The 14896-nt window shown below is 49.4% G+C and overlaps 1 protein-coding gene across 6 annotated transcripts in view; it reads right to left on the bottom strand.

The window, feature by feature from the left end:
• Positions 1 to 203: 203 nt before the first annotated feature.
• ANO2 (anoctamin 2) overlaps positions 204 to 14896 on the bottom strand; it is a 394966-nt gene continuing 380273 nt past the window's right edge. For all 6 annotated transcript variants that reach the window (XR_016213488.1, XM_070049347.2, XM_089304572.1 and 3 more), the window contains 2 exons: positions 3675 to 3780; positions 204 to 1132 (listed from right to left, as the gene is read on the bottom strand). Coding sequence is in view for 5 of the 6 variants with exons in the window: in XM_070049347.2 (XP_069905448.2) it covers positions 860 to 1132; positions 3675 to 3780 (379 nt within the window). In the remaining variant the exon portion in view is untranslated. The remainder of the gene's footprint in view (positions 1133 to 3674; positions 3781 to 14896) is intronic.

The following is a 14896-nucleotide window of genomic DNA, read 5'->3' as shown; positions in this document are numbered from 1 at the left end:
CGTAAGACAGGAATTGTGTATTTTTTCCCTCGATGATATCTCTAGCCTAAGAACAATCCCTGGCACATTTTAGGGGCTCAATAAAGATTCATCGGAGGAAAGGAAGGCAAGAGGAAGGGGGAAGAAGAAGGAAAGAAAGGGAAAGAAGGCAGGAAGGAGGAAATGGGGGAGAAAGCGACAAGTCCACAAAGACACGAGATGCATTTTTATAAACAATGTTCCATTCGTTTTATTATTTAAATCTGACCTGCATAAGATGATGGTTAATCACATTTAGCTCCAAGCGTCCTTGGGACATGAACCAGGGACAAGCCCAAGATGCAACTTTACTCCTCACTATTGGGTCCAGGGGCTGCAGCAGTCATCCCTGTCACTTGATTTGTGTCCACTGAGGCTCTGATGGCCCCAAATGCCAGCAAATCAGATTTTCTCAGGTGGCAATGGGCAAGGGGGTCATCACTTACGATGGGGAGTAGGAGGGGGCCCTGACTGCACCTCCCTAGCAGTCTGCAATGATGGTGAAACAGGAGAGGCCACCCAGGGAACATCAGAATGTTCCTAGCGCCTGGAAACTCCTGGGTGGAGAGGCTCCAGTGGTGCCAACCCCAAAAAGGACACGGCTCCAAAGATGCCCTACAAGAAACAGAAGCTTGAAATTTCTGAGAAGCGGCATCCATTCTCCTCCTTCTTGCGCTCTCGCCCCATTTCTCTCCCTCCCTCTTTCACATTCACTCCATTTCCAAGATGCCCTCCAGTCATATCCAGGCAGACAGACAGCACATCTGCACGGGTGTGCAAAGATGCGGCACACTCATGCCTCTCGCCACTGTGGTGCCCTCCTGTGCAAGGGCCGGCCTGCTCACACGTTGGTGTGCTGAGAACCAGATGAGGCTCTGCTGCTCAGCTGGCTTCGGCCCGAGGGTGCGGAGCTGGCTGCACGGCTCCCCCTGCTGCGGTCCCTGCCACCTGGGCTCCGCTGGGCTGGTTCATCAGTGACCTTGAGCTTCCCGTGCTCCTCTTTCAGGAAGAAGTCCACCAGCAAGCTCTTCTCCTTCTTGATCTGGTCACTGATGTCCGTGGGGATGTCTGGGATCATCCAGTCCACAAGGACACTCAGGAACATCACAAGGTTCTGCCAAAATGCAAGGGAGGGTGGAGGTGAGCAGGGAGGCAGAGCATGTGGTACGGTGCTCAGAGGCTCAGGCGGACAGGGGCATGCTATTGTCTACCCTTGCCCGGTCACAGTGACCATCTCCACTGCACACCATGGCGTGGTGTCTTGGGGCAGGATACCTCCATGCTAGTTCTGGTTCTGCCATGTGCCAGCCAGGGGAACTCAACCAATGTGCGCCCTTGAGCCTCAGCACTGTGGTTTGTAAAGTAGAGTAGTAGCAGGAACTTCCCCTGGGGCTGTCGTAGGGAGTAAAAGAGTTAACACGCATGGAACACCTAAGCCAGCACCTGGCACTGCAAGGTTGTGCTTCCACCCTTCCGTGGGACTTGGAGCGCCCCTTCCCAACTCCGTCCTCGGGATGTCCTCACAGGTCTCACTCTTGCTTCTTGACACTGAAGCCTCCAGGCAGGGACTGCACCACAGCCTCCCAGGAAGTAGCCATGAGGCCCAGTGGCCTCCCTGTGGCTCTTGCAATGCCAGGGGCTCCTCTCTTCCCTTTTGGTCACCTGTGGTCATTATACTGACTTCTGGTCTCTGTCAACCCCACCCACCACTCCCATTCCCCTTGCTGGGCTCTCTTTGACCTCATGGCCACTCTGCAAAAGCTTGGGAGCACTCTCCCTCGTCGGTCCCAAACTCTCGTGCACACAGCTAATGGGCTTCCTTCTCCTGGCTCCTCAGTCTTGTCTCTTCTCTTGTACACAACACAGATGGGCTACAGCTTCCTTCTCCTGGGAGCATGTTCTCAGTACCTGGCATGGCCCCATAAATGCCAGCAATCTTTAGAGTCTGACTCTCATCCCTTTCACCAGGCTTCCTTTACCCAAAGGTGATATTCCCTGGCTGCCAATCTGTCCTCTTCCCGCTGAGATCCTGAGGGTAGTGACTGGGCCCCTAGGTCCCAGATGCTCCCAAGGATCGGGGAAGACTTTGAGAACTCAACTGCTTCTTCCAGAGGCTCCCGGGAGACTTGGGTGCCTGTGAGTTGCTTCATTAGACCTTAACCCTCTTCCTCTCAGGCAGCTCCCACAGTGCAGGTGACACGGGACATGGGACATGGCTCCTGCAGGTAGGGCAGCCAGGGGACAGCTAAGTGATTTTTCAAACCTATCGGCCCATCTCCACAGGGGAAGAATGGCTGTCTCTGGGTGAAAGACTAGCCGGAGGGCTTCTCCACTTCCTGGGCTGAGGTCCCAGGGAGCGGATACTTTAGAGGCCTCCAGAGATCTGCTAGTAGAGAATACAAAAGCTGGAGGGAGACCAAGAGAAAAGGATCCGGCCTTGTACACAGACCCTGCTTGAAGACCGGCAGGACCCCAAGTGGGAACTGGGGGCCCTGGAGCTCTGAGAATCTCAGCGATGCAACTGGAGCTGTGGGGATTGTCTGAGATAGGAATCGCCAGGCTCGAGTTTGCTATTCACCCAGGGATGCCGAGGTGGCTCTGGGCCCTTCCCACCAGATGTCTCAAGGGCTAAAACAACACTAACAAAGGAGGGAGCCGGGGGCGAGAAGAAAGGCTCAGAACTTGAGCCCTTTCTAGGGCTTCCGAGATGAGATGGGCTGTTTGTGCGAATGAGGCCTGCGACTCCGGTTTCACTTGCTCTCCCCACTTCCCTTTCTTTGTCTTGGGCTTAAAGGGGGGATTCTATCCCCACCCTGCAACTCACTCCACATCTGTCTTGTAATCTTACGCTGTGGCGTTCATTCTCCTTCTGTAAAGTCCCCCCTTGAAAAGAAGCCCCCTCGGGGGTACCCCTGCCTGCTACATGCAAAGGCTCCTGTGTCACAGGGGAGAATCGGCTCTCCTTATCCATGGATTCCACCAACCTTGCATGGAAAACATTTGAAAAGTCACTGTACTGAACATGTACAGACTTTTCTATTCTGGTCATTATTCTACAATCAATACAGTAGAAAAACCAATTACACGACATTTACATTGTACTAAGTATTATGAAGTCATCCAGAGATTAAAGTATGATGGAGGGCTGCGTAGGTTATATGCAAAGTCTATAGCATTTTATATAGGAGACTTAGGGGGCTCACAGATCTTGGCATCTGAGGGAGGTCTTGGAACCTGGATCGAATTCTTTTATTTTTTATTTTTTTATTTTTATTTTTTTGACAGGCAGAGTTAGACAGTGAAAGGGAGAGAGAGACAGAGAAAAAGGTCTTCCTTTATCTGTTGGTTCACCCCCAAGTGGCCGCTATGGCTGGTGTGTTGCAGCTGGCATGCTGCGCCGATCCAAAGCTAGGAGCCAGGTGCTTCCTCCTGGTCTCCCATGCGGGTGCAGGGCCCAAGCCCTTGGGCCATCCTCCACTGCCTTCCTGGGTCACAGCAGAGAGCTGGACTGGAAGAGGAGCAACCGGGACAGACTCCGGCACCCCAACCGGGACTAGAACCTGGGGTGCTGGCGCCGCAGGCAGAGGATTAGCCTAGTTGAGCTGCAGGGCCGGCCCTGGACTGAATTCTAATCAGCTAATCCTAAGTGAACTCACCTGGAAGATGATGACAAAAGCCAGACGGGCAGACAGAACAGACCAGTACTGTTTGGAAAACTCATATGGGTTCGGGGCCCACGGCGGCTCTCGGTAATCCTTAAACCTGTCCCAAGAGAAACGCAGCGTTAAGATGGGGAGGAGACACGGGAAAAGCTGGTGCTGCTCTGTGTGAAACCTCAAGGCTTGGAGCAGCAGCCACACCCTTGGCCTCAGACATGAGAAATAGGGGACAGAAGGAGGAAATCCACAGCCCAACCAAAAAATGCCCATGGAATAAAAGGACTCAAGTCCAAAAAAGCCAGTGCCAGCCTACATGTGTCTTTTTCCTGCTCTTCCTCTGACATCCCCAACAGCTGTCCCTGGTTTCAGGATTCAGCTCCCCAGTGAGGTCAAGGATCATGAGAATAACCCAGGCCTATGGGTCCATCTGGGCTCTCCACAAGCCTGTGGGTGCTGGAGGTGGCAGGGAGACCTGGAGAGGCCTGATGTGGGCTCTGCCGCCTGTGAGTTCACTGAAGATGCAGGCGCCAGCAGGCAAGCCCAGGCTTCTCTACGGTCAGCTGCTTTAAGGCCATGACTGCCAGAAGGAATGGCCTTGGTTCTTGACTACAGCCGCCATCTTGAACCAAAAGGAACACGGAGTCAGATCATGCCAAAGGCCGCTCAGACATGAAGTGGGAGGGTCAACAAGAGTCCCAGTTGGTTGGGATTCTGATTGACCAACCACCTTCACGGCCTGCACATGTGGCTTAACAAACAAAAGGTTAGTGCTCAACCTAAGCTCACGCCTCTGTCTCAGACAAAGCAAGAGACCTGAGGTTTTCCCTCACCCCTTTTCAGCCCCTTCCTGGCATGTTTCATGCTGACACTGGCTCGTTGTCACCGACTCACATTTTTCTGAGTCTGGAAAAATGACAAGGGGCTGGTTCTAGAATGATAACCCTTCGTGGAACTGTTTTCTCCATGGACTGCAGCAGAACTTCAAGGCTCAGTAATATCAAAACAAGCCCAGGGCTGGAGGAAGAGCTGTCAGGGCCACCAACCAGTGAGTGTGCAGCTGGGTGCTCACTCTGTCCAGAGAGGACCAGGACAAGCAATGATCACACAATGAACGTTCAGGGTGTGTGCTAATCCCTGAGCCCAGGGCTTTCATGAATGCTTTCTCTTTCACCCTTCGCAACACCCCTAGGCAGGTGTTGTGACCCTGACACAGTGCAGGAGGAACCTGAAGTTCACAGAAGTTCAAGTACTCGGCCAGCAAATGTTGGCATCAAGGTAAGAACGCAAGTCCGACTGGATTCACACTTCTCTCGGTGGCCACAGAGCACCTCACCAACAGCTGCGATTGGGATGAGGGATTCATAAACAGAAGCCCTTTGGTCCCGTCCTCTGCCCCGAGGGAACCAGCTGCTTTCAAAGATCTGCGTAAAATCACAGATCCAAGAAGCCATGAGAGAAGCAGGAAAACACAAAGAACGAGAGGAAAAGGGAACGCACAAAGATGGAAAAAGACAGAGCCAGAGAGAGAGAGATGCACTGAGAGGTGCACGCTGGGCTTTCAACTAGGGTTTGGCAAGAGGCCAGGAGCTGCCCCTTCCCACCCGGATCCCCCCACCCCCAACCCCTCCTCCAACAGCTGATCACAGCTGTCGCAAGCTGGGGTCAACGCTGGATGAGAAGCAAAGCTGACTGCAACCCAACAGAACACCACGGGATTCGTCATCTCCATCCATGGCTGACGACAGAAACTCGGCTGGCTCCAGACAATCCCAGCTAATGGGAGAAGGGAAGAATGTGGCCAAATATATAATGACCGTGTGGGGGTGGGGAAAGACAAGCCCACCTACCCTCCTGCTGCCCCTGGAAGGGACCCCATGGCAAGAAGAAATTAGCCTATTCCTCTCGAGACCACCAGAGAAGGGGTGCTACACACACACACACACACACACACACTCCTGGCCATGGGGAAATGCTTCCCTAGGATCAGCCCAGTCCCTCCTGCTGCCAGGACAGTCCATTTCTCTTGTTTTTGAGCTCCATCTATAAGGGAACAGCTGCTTGCTGACCTTGGTATGACAGCCATTGCTCGCCCTTCTTGTTTCCAGTCTGAAAAGAATCCATAAATAATCTAATTGTGGTTCCACCTCTGCTCCTAACACCCACAGCTTTTGGAAATGTCACTCTGCTCTCCCCGAGTGTCCGGAACATGTTTTGACTCCAACAGGCGCATCCATCTAATCGAGTATCTGGCGAAAGATGAACATGAAGATCTGTCCAGAGAGGTCTCCTTGCAAATACCTCCAGGCAGATGTGTCGGGAGCTAGGAGGCAAGCCGTGCCATGGCCGGGAACAACGAGCAGTTTAATGAATTATGCATCTGTTCACATTTCTCTTTCCAAAGCTAACTTTATAAAAACTGTGGCCTGTATACAGACAGAAACAGAGGAAGGTACTTCAGCAAGTCAGTAGGAAAATGGAAACGAAAGATAACGCTGTCTGAGGACTCTCTGCATTTCACATTGGTGCACACAGACACACAAGCGTATGTCCCATAGATGAAAATCACACCCAATGTACTTAGCCCAGCTGTGTGTCATGCACTGACATTTTTCCATTCCATTCTATTCTCTTTTTCCTCTCCCATCCTAGCCTTTAGAATGCTGATCACAACCCACTGAAGTGACTTCATGATCCACTAATGAAGCGTGATTCAGAGTTTGCCAAATGCTGATTCCAGGAAAACTCTGCCACAGGTAAATGACTGGTTGTTTACATCCCAGTCTAAATTCAGATTTCATAATTTTTGGGAAAAAAAAGTCTCCCTGAGTCAGGCTTATCAAATGTTTTCACTAACCAACCAGAAGGCACTAATTAAACAAAGAGATAATTAACTTGCAGAAGGGAAATGTTCACCAGAGTGGCTAATGGACTTAATTGCTTCCGCCACTGTGATAAATGGTCTGCGTTGTTTGTTTTGTCTCGGAGCCACACAAGTTTGCATCCTGGAGTCGGCCCAGCCTGAACGCCACCGCCTGCCTTCGCGCTCTGTACACTTGCAAGGGATCCGCTGGCCTCACGTCCTGTGTGCTCTTCTGCAAAACAACGCTGCAACTCGCGGAGCTGTTCCGAAGACGAAGCGTCCCTGTGAGCAGCTCAGCATGCTTCCCGGCCCACCAGAACTCAGCAAATAGAAGCAGTTCTTTCTCTTGCTACTGCGGGCAGACAATGCAATACCCTGACCTCTTAGAAGAGGACACAGCACGTAGGCGATCGCTCCCTTTCTCCGGGCTTTCTAGAGGATTTCTGTGCACGCCAGCACCAAATGCTCTGAGTTTCCCACAATGCTGAGGCGGATTCAAAGGAGTCGGCCACTCAGACTACAAGGGGGCTTCTCTCGGGTGACCAGGTCAGTGGCATGAAACAGGTAATCCTCAGGCTAGGAGGAGGAGGAGGAGGCCCTGCCAATGGGGAAGTAGAACTGCCGGTCCATTCCTGTCAACTCAAATGACCTCCAACACCACACCTATTCCCCTGGGTTGGGGAGCTTTGGTCTTTTAAAGTGACATTGCTGGGTGAACCCCAACATCCGGTCATCTTCCTGCAGCTGCTGGCCGTGATGCCCAAGGGGAAGCAAGGGTTTAATCTTGCGGGTAGACCCTACCTTCCCACCCTTCCAGTCCTCCCTGTTTTACTGCAGAGTCTCCTGTGAGGCTTCTAATAAAGCCAGACTTTCAGTAGTGAGACAGCCAGGCTATGTATAAAGCAAGTCTGCATGTGGAGTGGTGACATCACTTACCAGCAAAGACTCTAAATTGCTCACATCCCTGAACCTAAGCCTCCCAATCCTCCCAGTGGACCTGGCAGAGTGCGTGCCACAGGGCTGAGTGCACAGAAGGTCCGTGCTTGGGCTGTCTCTCCCAAGAAGACATGCACGGTGCATGCTGTGTGCACTCAATGTCAAAGGAAGACACAATGTGAATTAAGTAAGACAATACATGTGGATGTGACTTCCGGAAGCTTCCACAGAAAACAGCCACAGTCATTTCTCCAGGAGAAAGTAAGTGGGCACTGAGAAGGAAACATTTTCTTCTCTTCTTAGCTACACGTATGCCTACAGAATTGCTTTCATAATTTTAAAAGAAGAATGCAATTAACGATAATATCCAATGGACCCCAACACATTTTTATACTAAGCTTTGGTGTGGGGGAGGGGCAGTTAAAGTGATAAAAGGGACAGATTTTCATGATAAGTGAAACTGGTACCAATATTAACATTTTTTGCTAGCTTTAAAATTATGAGTATTTATTTAGATGCTTCTAATTTCATGAAATATCAAAGGTGATTGAATTAAATGTGTGTGTTACCTAAAATTAAGGTTCCATTTACTTGAACTATTATACAACAAAGCCATGAAGCAATAATGTGAATTTCCACACATTCATGTGATGTCAATGCAGAGAAAGTCTCTGGGAAGGAGTCACATTGGCACTGCCCTGTTCACTGCAGCTTAGGACTGGACAAGGGGTAGGGCAGAGGCAGGGCAGCACTAGAATGTGGTGACCCATAAGGTTTAGCAGATCAATATATTACACGTGTCATTAAATACCAACTTAAAAAAATGAAAGAACCTTTGGACATTCTTTATTCCAAAACCCCCATTTTTCCAGATGCAAAACCCAAGAGGCAGAGATGGAAGAGAGGCTCTGGGTTCAGGTGCCTCCCTTGCCCACTCCATTCCCACCTGCATGGTGGCCAGCAAGGGACATCGGCCACACTTCATCACAGCACAAAATCACTGCGTGTGCTGGTCACCCACTGCCAGACACGGCTTTCTTATGTCTTAATGAGGTTTTAGTTATACAAAATTCATCAGTAAATGCCTTTCTCAATCCCAAACAGTGGCATGTAAACATTCTTAAACAGCCCCAGAGGAAACGAATGTCATATTAATGCCGAACACAATTATACACAATATTTGTATACCATCTGAGCTACTCAAGACTGCCCCCTGAGAGTGCCCTTTAACAAAAGGAAACCGTGCAGGCAATTAGAAGCTAATGAGAACCATGTCGATCCAGCAGTTGATAAAGATCAGGAAAGGCAACACCCGGAAAAGTTGACTCTACCTCTGGTTTCAGCTGGAGCAGATGCGAGGGGACCGTGGGCAGAAAGGGGACTCACCTCTTTGCAAACTTGTCAGGGGGCCACAGACCATGGAAGCAATTAGGCCCTGCATAAAAACCTGGCCAGAGCCATCTAAGGATGCTGTTCCCGGGCGCTCAACACCTCCCAACAGACCCACTAGCTTGACCTTGACCCCCAGCCAGGCCCTGCCTGCTGACCTTTCTGCTCCCTTCCTGCAGAGCCAAGAGTAAAGCCACCATCCACCCTCCAGGACACGGTGGCCCCTTGACCCTATCCAATGGTCACTAACCTTGCCAGCAGGCCGATGTCACAGGGCCAAGTGCGCAGCAGCCCTGCCGAGGCAGTACGAGGCCGAGGCCAGCATCACTGCAAAAATGCTGGGAACGCGTCTCAAAATCTCAATTGGGCAGCAGAGACTTGTCCTAACTTCCACTGCTATTTTTAAGATACCTCTATCCCAGGCAAGGCTGGGTCAGAGCCCGAGGCCTCAATTTTATTTGACCACATTTATCTCCAGAGGTCACTGAAAGCTAAGAATAAGAAGGGTCATCGAGTTCCCAACAGTATTTGCCAGAAAATCAGGGGAAACTGCATTTCCCACCATGGAAGCGGTGACAAACACTGGCTTGGGGACTGTGTGTAGAGCTGCCGTTTCTCACAGTGCTGCTCCAGCACAGTCCCTTCTCTCTCTCTCTCTCTCTCTCTCTCTCTCTCTCTCTCTCTCTCTCTCTCTTTCTCACTCACACACACACACACACACACACACGCATGCCCCCTAAGTCCTAAATCTCAGAGACTTGGGTGACCTGGACAAGTTCCCCAGCACACAGTGGGGAGGACCCACCTAAGCCAGAGACTTCCATCAATAACTCTTATCCATCTAGAAAAGGCAACCCATGAAACACATTTTTCTGGACCCTTTGCTGACCTCACTCTTTAGACACCAGTGCTCGAGAGCAGGGCATCGCCTCCTCGTTAATGTAGCCCCGGGTGTAACTCCCCAGTCTTCGTGCTGTGGAGTCCGAGAGATGACACCATGACAAGTGTGATCTGATCATCGTTCTCCTAAAGCCCTTGATGGGACCCCCTGACCTAACGGAGACCCCACATGCCTCAATCTGACCAACTTGCACTCCTTGACGCAGCTGACCTTTTTCCCTCGCGTCTTCCCTTGTGCAACTCACCATCTCAATCTAGCCCTGCTCCCTGCATTGCAGGGTCCTCCCTGGGACCCTCTCACCACCTGCCAGCCCTTTCCTGCTCCACTGGCCACCACCACACTGCCCTACCTTGTCCCCAAGCCAGGCTGTTTGGTTATATGCATGAGAGCTTTCAACAAGAGGATCTCTAGCTTCATTCTTGCACCCTTCACTTTTTAAAAGATATTTGTTTATTTGAAAGGAGAGTTATGGAGAAAGAGGGAGAGGGGAGAGGGGAGAGGGGAGAGGGGAGAGGGGAGAGGGGAGAGAGAGAGAGAGAGAGAGAGAGAGAGAGAGAATCTTCCATCAGCTGTTACTCCCCAGTTGGTCACAACACCCAGCTCTGGGGCCAGGTTGAAGCCAGGAGCCAGGAGCTTCTTCCAGGTCTCCCATATAGGTGGCAGGTGCCCAAGCACTTGGACCATCTTCTGCTGCTTTTCCCAGGCCATTAGCAGGGAGCTGGATAGGAAGTGGAGCAGCTGGGAATGGAATCAGCACCCATATAGGATGCCAGCATCACAGGAAGCTGTTGTACAGGCGACACCACAGCGCTGGCCTGTACTCTTCATTCTTTAGGTGTCATCTCCCTTGAAATTTCCACCTGAATACTTAGCTCAGGTTAGGCAGTGCTCTCCCTCCTCAGTGTTCTCATAGCTTCCTGAAATTACTTACTACAAATTATAAAAGCTGTATTTTAATTCCTTGCTTACCTACTCATCTGCACATCTTCAGGGAGGCACTGTGTCTCATTCTCTATTCCATAACCAATGCCAAACTAGAGTAAGGTCTCAAAAATATTTGCATAATGAACCTGTAATCCTCACTGGTGTGGAGAGGAAGGAAACACGATGGATGCTTCACAAGTCACTTTGGTTTGACCTTGGTGTCACTTATTTTCTGCACATAATTCTCTTGGCAGAATCATAAAATTCAAGGACACTTCCTATACCCATGGATAATTCTGTCACTCAGTGGGCAGAATAGTTTTTGAAATGGGCCACAGAAACACCATGATCCCATCTTGCATGGAAACAATGGAAAGAGGACTACCAGAGTGTTCCAGCTTGCTGCAAACTCTAGCGACTCTGGAGGCAAATACAAGAAAGCCCAATCTGACCCACAGACTCTACGGATCCCTGGTATCTTGGGCACTTGCTGTTTTGGCTGAGTAGTGCTTGTTCACCTTCATTTCTCCCTAGAGTTGCTGGAAGTCATATGCAGCCTGGAAATGCAGCCAACATTGACTGAAGTACAGTTGGAAGAAGGAGAAAGATTTGGGCAGAGTTGATTGGAGGAAGTCTTGCCTAAAATGTGATTAACCCCACCTGCAACTTTCAATGGGGCAGAGGGCATTAAAGTCCCTTTTTGGGCCGGCACTGTGGCTCACTTGGTTAATCCTCCGCCTGCGGCACTGGCATCCAATATGAGCACCGGGTTCTAGTCCCAGTTGTTCCTCTTCCAGTCCAGCTCTCTGCTGTGACCCAGGAGGGCAGTGGGGGATGGCCCAAGTGCTTGGGCTCCTGCACCTGCATGGGAGACCAGGAGGAAGTGCCTGGCTCCTGGCTTCGGATCGCTGTAGCGCCGGCCGTGGCAGCCATTTGGGGAGTGAACCAATGGAAGGAAGACCTTTATCTCTGTCTCTCTCTCACTGTCAATAACTCTACCTATCAAATAAAAAAAGTCCCTTTTTGTTTAAGCCAGGTAGCCCTCAAAATATCTGAAAAGTATATACACAGGGGTTACTGGGAGATCTTACAGTCAGGAATGAGATTAGCGACCCCTCTGTGTCTATGACAGACATGTGCTTCCAGATCGCTAAGGGAACAGTGTTGGCCTCACCAGTCACTCTAGTGTTGCGCCCACTGCACTTGGAGGCCCTTGGGTAGATGTGAGTTTTTGTTCAAGATATGTCTCTGAAAATCTCTGCCATGCTAGAGAGCTCCTCAGCTTTCGAAGCCTTAGTTTCCTTCTATGTGGAATGAGGAGTTGCAAAAAGGGTTCTCTGTTCCCTTTTAAGTTATAGCAATACATTTTCTACTTCTCACTTTTTGATGCCTATTTGTGTAATGCAAATATGTTGACTGAATCTAGCAGACCTAGATGATACAGGAAAAGACCTGGAGCTGGTGCAGACCCTCTGTTCTGTGAGACTGTATGTTTGGATCTGCAGGCCAAAATCCAGCACCAAGGACAGACAGTCCAGCACACCAGCCAGATAGAGGAGTGGCCTTGGGCAGTGCACAGTCTAGTAGCAAGTCTGACGGCAGTGCAACTTCAGTCCACAGGTCAGCGTCTTAGCCCCAGAGCTGAAGAAAACCCAAATCAAGACTGATATGAGTAAATGCATTCATCCATTCTGAGGTCTGGACACTGGTTTTTCTTCTCTTCTTGATTGGCTGGAGTTGAACCCTCAAGTAATTGCTCCTGGGTCCAAAAGATTCTTTTTACTGTTATTGAAACCATAAATTACTCTGGTTGTTACACTCAGCCATCTGGATGGGGCAGACCAACCCATTCATGCACTCAGACTCTGAATCTGAACTTCAGCAGTCACCTTAGATGGCGACCTTGGGAACTGACCAGGTACCATGGTAGATGTGCCCAGGGTCAGCAGGCTGCAAACACAACTGAAGACACAGCTTCTTCAATGGAGGCACTGACAGTTCTGACACCAGACACTATGGAGGATGGTCTGAAAATATTTATGTTTACCCTACATCTTTTCCTAGGTTTTTGTTACTGCTGTAATTATTTGAAATATTATGAGAGGAGGGGCCAGCACTACAGCATAACGGGTAAAACTGCCGCCTGTGGTGTTTGCTTCCCATATGGGTGCTGGTTCTAGTCCCAGCTGCTCCACTTCTGATCCAGCTCTCTGCTATGGCCTGGGAAAGCAGTAGAAGATGGCCCAAGGGCTTGGGCCCCTGAACCTGCAAAGGGGACCTGGAGGAAGCTCCTGGCTCCTAGCTTCAGATTGGCCCAGCTCTGGCTGTTGCAGCCATTTGGGGAGTGAGCCAGTGGATGGAAGACCTTACCCCCAACGCCTCTCTGTAACTCTGCCTTTCAAATAAATAAATAAATAAATCTTTAAAATATATATATATGAGAGGAAATCTCTGGTCAATTTCTTTGCAGGGACAAGCATTTAACCAGGATACAAAAGGGTTAAAATGTGCGATTTCCCATCTGCTCCACTTCTCTCTATTTGTCCTTCCTGGACAAATAGGAACGAGTGTTGTGTTTCTTGGCTTCAGCGATCCCTGTGGGGATGGCTTTCGATCACCCGTCTGAAATTCTAGCTCAGTGTGTGTAAGAGTTAGGTTAAAATTGCCCCCCTTGGGTTTTCTACCATCATTTCAAATGCAACAAGACTGAAATAAAATTTATGATGTGCACCACAGAGTTAGATTCTCTTAGATCTTTCCTGTCACTCTCATTGGGAGCACAATTTCCTAGCCCTCTGACATATGCCCAAATTTTGGAGCAATCCTAAACTCAGCCTCTCTCCTATGTCTGCTGTCACCAGCCTTGCAACATATTACATGCTATAGTCCATCTTTTCCCTTTCTCCTGATTTCTTCTGCCACATGATCTGTGCTTAATATGGTCTGTGTATGAGTAATGCTTGCAACCATCCTGAGTTCTCCCAGTTCGAGCCGTCTTCCTCTCTGACATCAGGTCAATTTTCCTAGACCTGCCCTTTATCCTCTCATTTCCTGATACTAAGAAGGCCCATATCTTCCTACTGGATGACATTAAAATTCCTATCACTGGGGAACAGCAGATTAAGCCACCACCTGCATCGCTGGCATCCCATATCAGAGTGCCAGTCCGAGTCCCAGCTGCTCTGCTTCTGATCTAGTGCCCTGATAATACACCTGAGAAAGCAGCAGAGATGGTTAACTACTTGGGCCCCTGCCACCTATGTGGGAGACCCATATGAAGTTTCTGGCTCCTTGCTTCGGCCTGGCCCAGACCCAGCCATTGTGGCCATCCGGGAAGTGAACCAGCAGATGGAAGACCTCTTTCTGTCTCCCCCTACCCACCTGCCTATCAAATCAATAAAAATAAATTTTTAAAAAGAATTCCCATAAGATTTCAGAATTTCCCATTATGTACTTCATTCTATCTACATTCAACAATGTTTTGCCTTATACTCTCCTAGGAGTTTGTAAATATACAAGGGTGCTTCAAAAATTTTGTAGAAAATGGAATTAAAGGATAAATTTATTTTGGTACAAAATAAATTTTTGAAGTCCACATACAGATTTTTCTAATATTTACTTACTTATTTATATTCAAAAGATAAAATGACAGAGAGAGAGGGAGAGAAGGGTCTTCCTTCCATTGGTTCACTTTCAAAGTGGCTGCTATAGCCAAGGTGGGGCCAGGCTGAAGCCAGAATTCCATCCACATCTCCAGCATGGGTAGCAGGGATCTAAGTACTTGGGCTATCACTTGCTGCCTTCCCTGAAGCCTTAGAAGAGAGCTGGATTGTAAGTAGAATATCTGGGACTCAAACCAGCAGCCCAGTATGAGCAGGTGGGCATCCAACTGGTGGCTTCACCTGCTGCACCACAATGCCCACCCCACACATAGACTTTTTTTTACAACACACATTCTCTACGAACTTTTTGAAGAACTCTCTATGCATGGATGTCAAATTTTTGCACCAAAATAAAAATTTAATTCCACTTTCCATGAACTACTTGAGATCCCCTCAATTGTATTTCTTGTTTTTATTATTTTTTTTATTTAGTAAATATAAATTTCCAAAGTACAGTTTATGGATTACAATGGCTTCCCCCACATAATTTCCCTCCCACTCGCACCCCTCCCATCTCCTGCTCCCTCTCCCATTCCATTCACATCAA

This window comes from Oryctolagus cuniculus, chromosome 9, assembly GCF_051225735.1.
Source record: "Oryctolagus cuniculus isolate XC-2025 breed Fujian yellow rabbit chromosome 9, ASM5122573v1, whole genome shotgun sequence".
NCBI lineage: Eukaryota > Metazoa > Chordata > Mammalia > Lagomorpha > Leporidae > Oryctolagus > Oryctolagus cuniculus.
This window is presented reverse-complemented; position numbering and strand designations above follow the sequence as displayed.